We start from the raw sequence: 6,000 nt of genomic DNA, 5'->3' as shown, positions 1-6,000 counted from the left end.
AATCAAGTTTCAATTCGTATTTTCTTTATGTTAGTAGTGATTATATTTGAGGTAATCTATAATAGTTTCTAAAATTGTAACAGTCAATTTCCTTGTTTCAAAATATCAATTTACACAATCTAAATTAAAAATTAAATTGTCTTAGTATCAATAAATAAAGAAATAAATTGTCTTAATATTGTCATCCATCATTGTCTGAAACAAAAAATAAATAAAGAAATAATTTTTTTTACATAAAAAAATCAATCAAAATGTCCTACATCATTACGTCTCGTCATGATGTCCCTCTGCAGTTGCTCGAAATATAACCGTTGCAGTCCTGGCATGGCACTCATGTCCATCATCATAATGCGCTGATCCACTTCCTTCTTAGCAAGCTCTACTTTCTCCGCCTCCAACCTCAGTCTTTCGTCCTCTTGACAGATTTTATTTAACTCTTTTTCCTTCTCATTTTTCATCTTCTCAGCCTCCAACCTCAGTCTTTCATCCTCGAGACGGATGAAATTTAGCTCTTTTTCCTTGTCATACTTTATCTTTTCGACTTTGAGACGAAAATACTCTTTCTCCTGAGCACGTAACTCCTCCAAAAGAGTATACTTCAGCTTGCTGAGCCCAACAATCTCTTGTGCTGACGAGGCTTGGGCCTTTCGTTTTCTTTTCTTAGCTTTCCTTCCCATTGGTCAGTCCAATTCGACCACTTCATTATCTACCACATTATCCGCCGCTAGATCAAAATCGGAATCCACCGTAGCGCCCGAACATTGAGTCAGGGTCGGGGACGGGGACGGGGACATCGTCTTCCTTCGCTTTGGATCTGGATTTGTGGAACACCAAATCCATTTAGGCTGGTCCTTTAACAGGTGCCAACAATGCTCGAACTGGAAGGAGCATTTCTCTAGCGATGCGTACATAACCTTCTCCTTGTCAAACTTGTATGTGAACAAAAAAGTTTATGTTAAACCAATGTATAACAAAATTAAATATTCATAAAACAATTTGAGTGTGGATATTCTACCTTGTCTTACTCGGTCATGCCACTTTGATTCAACCCTTCAACTTGCGCTAGTTTCGCACAAAATTTGTTTGTGGCCTTTTGAATAACCGACCACCGATGTATTAAAGACTTGAAGGTCCAGTCATTTGTAGTTTCTTTAAATTGCTAGAAGTATTCATAAATTTTTTCTCAAAGTTGAGTGTTTTTGGTCTGTTCCCTGGACGGCATCAAGGCTACAATTAAGCCATACGGAGACAAATAACTTGTCTTCCTTGGGGGTGAAGTTCGCACCCCTGACTGATTTCCTAACGCCGATAAGATCGTTATGGGATAGGGGTCGAGAGTCATCAACAGTCATAGGAGAGTTTCCACTTTGCCCACCGTAAGTGGGGTCTAGTTGAGGATCTTCACTTAGGAGGTTAGTGAAGTACATATGGCTAGGGTCTTGTGAATCCATATCTAAAAATGCATTGAAATGTTAGACCGGTAAGAATGAAGTTTGAGATTTTTCCATCGTTGGCTTAGGAACCGAATGGTGACATCTATGAAATTTGGCCACCCTCTCATGACTAAACAATCGGTTGCCACTACTTGTTGGCCGTTTGAGTTACCTAGCATTGAGGAAATGACTATAAATTTCATGTATCCCCACCACGCTTTGTCATCATCACAGCCGAGGGGGTTTAATACATTACTTTTCTATCACAAAATAACACAAAACAATGACACAGCAAAAAACAAATGCACAGAACTGACCAATTCACATATTCATACAAAACAACAACCAAATAACATGCAAATCACAATAATGCTAAATAAGAGAATTCCCATTGGATTTCCCATAAAGTTCTGAAAATAAAGAATTAAATGAGGCTCAGAATTGTGAAAATATTGACAGCATGCATAAGCAAGGAGCCATTCACATCAAATGACTGCAAAACCCCACCTGAACATTGATTGCCTTTTCTGGAAAGTACCACAAACTGCAATATGGCAATCCGGGTGAGGATTACCCCGCCATATCGATGGGGCCCTATTAACACTTGTGAATTAACCCGCATTATAACACCATCATCACAGCCTAATAATAGCCCCTCCCCTGAGAGATACGAAACACTGCAAAGAAACCCAACAACACAGAACAAATTACCCATGGAAAGAGCAATGAAACATACTTGGTTTAAGGAACCTAAAATTACATTTTGTAGAAAATCATGAAATTTACATAATTGGTTTAAGGAACCTATGAAATTTACCCATCATTTCTTATTCTTTTCCATTCTCCATTTAATATTTTGATTAGGAAATATTAAGTTCTTGGTTGAAGAGAAAAAATTAACACTAATTGTAATTCATTCATGATCTATAACTGCTATAGACACACACACACACACATATTATAAGTTCTGGACACACACACACACACACACACATATATATATTAACTTCTGGACACATAACTGCTATAGACACACACACACACTACAATAACTTTCGAAGCACAGAGTGTAATAAGAAAGTTGAACTCAGAAAAAGATCATGAGCACTACATTACCCTCCAAATAGTTCTGTATAAACTAACAAATAGCAAAAACCCATGAAATCAAACACCACAAGTAATTACATAGTACATGTTGAAAGAAGATAAACCACAAGTTGAATCACACATTAAAAAAGAGATAATTCGAAAACAATAGGTCCCATATTCAGTTTCTTCTTCTTTCTGCAACTGGAGATTTCCACAGTAAGCAAACAGCTCATGAAGGAAAATGAGAGCAAAATCAAAACGATCCCACACAAGCACAACATAAAACACAATTTTAATTCAATAAATATAACTTGATTTTCACAGCAACCAAACATCAGTGAAAAAACATCAACAAAATTGGAAATATCAGCTTCCACCGCAACACAAAACAAATTTCACAACCACATAAGTCTGAAATTCACATCTCATAGAAAGTGAAAGAAAAAAAATCAATACAGAGTAATTTAAAAAAAAAAAAATTACGAAACATCATCACTTTCTCAGCAGCCAAACACTCAACACAGCCAACCAAAATACAGACAAATCAATGGCAACGCAAGGTTAAAATGATAACCGGTTTCCTCAAACAAAGCCCAAAATGAGAATGACTAAACGAGAGTGACAAAAAAAAAAAAAAAATTGAATCAATCTGCAAGTACTGAAACATTCTCGGCAGCCAAACAACGAAGAGATCACTAACGTAGAGTACCAAATTGTAGGCTCTTCATCGCATACTTACCTTGACCATGGCCCCGAGAGGAAGCAAAAAGGGGAAGAGAGAAACAGAGAAGAAGAGAGATATGATTTGTAGAAAAAAAATTTCGAAAATGAGGGAGAAGGGGGCGAAATTTGGTGTTGCGAAATCAAACTCACAAAATTTTGAAAAAACCAAAATCAAAACTTACAAAATCTACCGATGGAGAGGGGCTGCGATCGTTGGTGTTTCGAGGGAGTGGTTGGAGCCGAGAGAGAAGAAGGCGCGGGACGGAAGGCCTCTGAATGCAATGGGGAACGACTGTAGAACTTGTAAATGTAAACAGCAAAATAAAAAATCCATTGGAGATGAATTTTTTTTTTAAAATTCTAAATTTATCTTTAAATTATAGGGATAGATCTCATATAGGGAGTTAAATGGGATGCTATTAGAGACTAAAGGTTCATGCCAATATCATTGCCCTATATCATTACCCTCAGATATTACGCTGGGCCCACTGACTGCTCTGTAATTGATCACCGTGCCGTCCAACTGTTCAAAATAAGCACCGGTAGTCTCTGGTCTTCTCTTGGGTCCCGCAACCTAGCTACCTACCATTCCTAGTTTCAGAAACTTCTTCCGCCGGATCAAATTCCCACTGCAATGCCAACGTAATACAGGAGCGAAAATAGGGTTTGTCTCTATGTGTTGCATGAATTCATCAGTTTCTGAAATTGGAATTCTTATCTATACGAGTGAGTAGATTCGGAATTGGGATTCCGGTCCTTCTCTGCAAAATCTGAAACCGACACCCCGACCAGTGAGCACCCATATTTGTGGTAATTTTCAATATTCATTTAAGATATCTATGATGAGACGCAGTGTTTACTTGAATGAATTGATCTTCCTTGTCGAGTTCAAAAGTTCTTTATTACTCTGTTCTAAAATCTCAATAATGGTGGATAATCTGGAAGAATTTATCCAGAGTGAGGACCAATGAACGTTGGCCTATTTCATTATTTTTATTTTTTAAATAGAGAAGTTAGAAACTAAGTTTGGCTGAATAATATTGATGTAGATTATCTTGGTCATCATTTTTTCGAGTTTGATTTTGGACGAGATTGATAAACATTTGCCGAAATTATGCTTGATTGTGAAGCTGTAGCTTGCTAGTACGGTTACAATGTAATTTTTTGGTTTATGATTTTTTTTTAATCTGTTTATTGTGCTCTCTCTCTCTCTCTCTCTCACTTTGCCCTTTCTTCTTTCGCCCCGTCAAGGTTTTGATCAATTGTGGAGGAAAGAATGGGACTGTCATCAGCTAGTACTGCCACCGAAGCCATAAAACTTTGCATATTTGATTTAAGAAGGGGACAACAAGAAGGGCAGGAGCTGGACAAGATATTATTTTTCTTTCCTGCTGACTTGCCCTTTTCAATTCAGCTTTCAGTAATAGGGCTTAGTGAAGGGCTTATCACGTTTACAAGGTTAGTATTTATGTGGGTGCAATGTCTGTTGTTCTCCTCTTTATACCACAACTTAATGGGACACTTTGATTTTTTCAACGAAGAGGTGTAAATAAAATTTTTTATTGGAGCGTCTTTCAACAATTATAATGGTAAGAGAACTTTTTTAAGGGGAGGAAAGGCTTCTGCTCTTGTATGTTTGTCTTGAAACCGTACTAAAAATAAAAACGAAGTAATTTGACATTTTGTCACACCCTAAAATTATTGATATGTTTGCACTTTCTATTATTACTGTTGATTTAGATTTATGACATTTCTGTTATACAGAATTTTCTCTCCCGAGGCTGCTTGCGAGGTCATAGAAGCAGAGAGGCACTCTCATGTGTTTTATGAGGCAGAACCAGATATCTGGATGGTTATGGTAAGCTACATCTGTTGTCTTCTATTTATTCTGCTCTTTTTTCTCCTTAATGAGCTATTAAATTTCTAAATGGTTAGATAAAAAACTGCTGTGATCACATATTGATGGAGGCATTTTACTTTACCGGTCCAAAAATTCATTGATGGCAATACGTCCTTTGCTCATCGGCAGATCTGTTATGGTGTTGCTTTGCTTCCTTGCATTTGAATGACTTGCATCCTAAACTGTAGACTGGTCCTTCACATTACAGAATCAATTCAAAGTATCATACTTTTTTATGGTTTTGCACTCAAATATAAGCCTTTGAAATTGATACATGTTAGAATTTATTGCGAGTTATGAAAAACTGGGCAGTAGTTACCTTAAGGATACTATAATTTTTCCTCCATAGAATTTTTTATTTTTTCCTCCATATGTTCTATTGTCTCTGCGTTTGTAATACCCCAAACCCATATTGGAAAAAAAGAATAACTCACATAGAATTGGTGAGTTATAAAAGTAGTCATAGGTGATAAGTTCCTCATTGGCTATTTATTAGGTAAAAATAGGCTTGATAAGTGTTTCTAGGGAAACTTCAAATTGAGTTCTCTTTTTGGAGTTATAGCAAATATGTGCTAGCTCTTTCCTGAGTTTTAATATGTGGATGCTTTTGTATTTGATGACTTTGGTATTTCTTCTATACATTGTATTAATCTATGTAATTAATGCTCTAGCAATTGAAAAAAAATAGTTATTTCTTTTAAAAAATTCCGCTGCAAATGACTATTTAAAATTTTAAGTGGAAAAGTAGCATGGCTTTATGAAATTGGGATGTTACAAACCGTGTCCAAATCAATCCCAACCAGATGTGTGGGAGTTGAGCCATGCAAGCTATGATGGTTTGGCTTGATCAAGATG

At 36.5% G+C, this 6,000-nt stretch overlaps 1 protein-coding gene across 1 annotated transcript in view; it reads left to right on the top strand.

Annotated features, from left to right (window-relative positions):
• Positions 1 to 3,729: 3,729 nt before the first annotated feature.
• Positions 3,730 to 6,000, top strand: part of LOC121254627 (vacuolar fusion protein CCZ1 homolog B-like) — a 57,623-nt gene continuing 55,352 nt past the window's right edge. The window contains exons 1-3 of the mRNA XM_041154751.1: positions 3,730 to 4,055; positions 4,497 to 4,703; positions 5,010 to 5,103. Of these exons, the coding sequence (XP_041010685.1) occupies positions 4,522 to 4,703; positions 5,010 to 5,103 (276 nt within the window). The 5' untranslated portion in view covers positions 3,730 to 4,055; positions 4,497 to 4,521. The remainder of the gene's footprint in view (positions 4,056 to 4,496; positions 4,704 to 5,009; positions 5,104 to 6,000) is intronic.

Source organism: Juglans microcarpa x Juglans regia, chromosome 3D, assembly GCF_004785595.1.
Source record: "Juglans microcarpa x Juglans regia isolate MS1-56 chromosome 3D, Jm3101_v1.0, whole genome shotgun sequence".
NCBI classification, from domain to species: Eukaryota; Viridiplantae; Streptophyta; class Magnoliopsida; order Fagales; family Juglandaceae; genus Juglans; species Juglans microcarpa x Juglans regia.
Note: the sequence above shows the minus strand (reverse complement) of the source record. Positions and strands in the feature narration are given on the sequence as shown.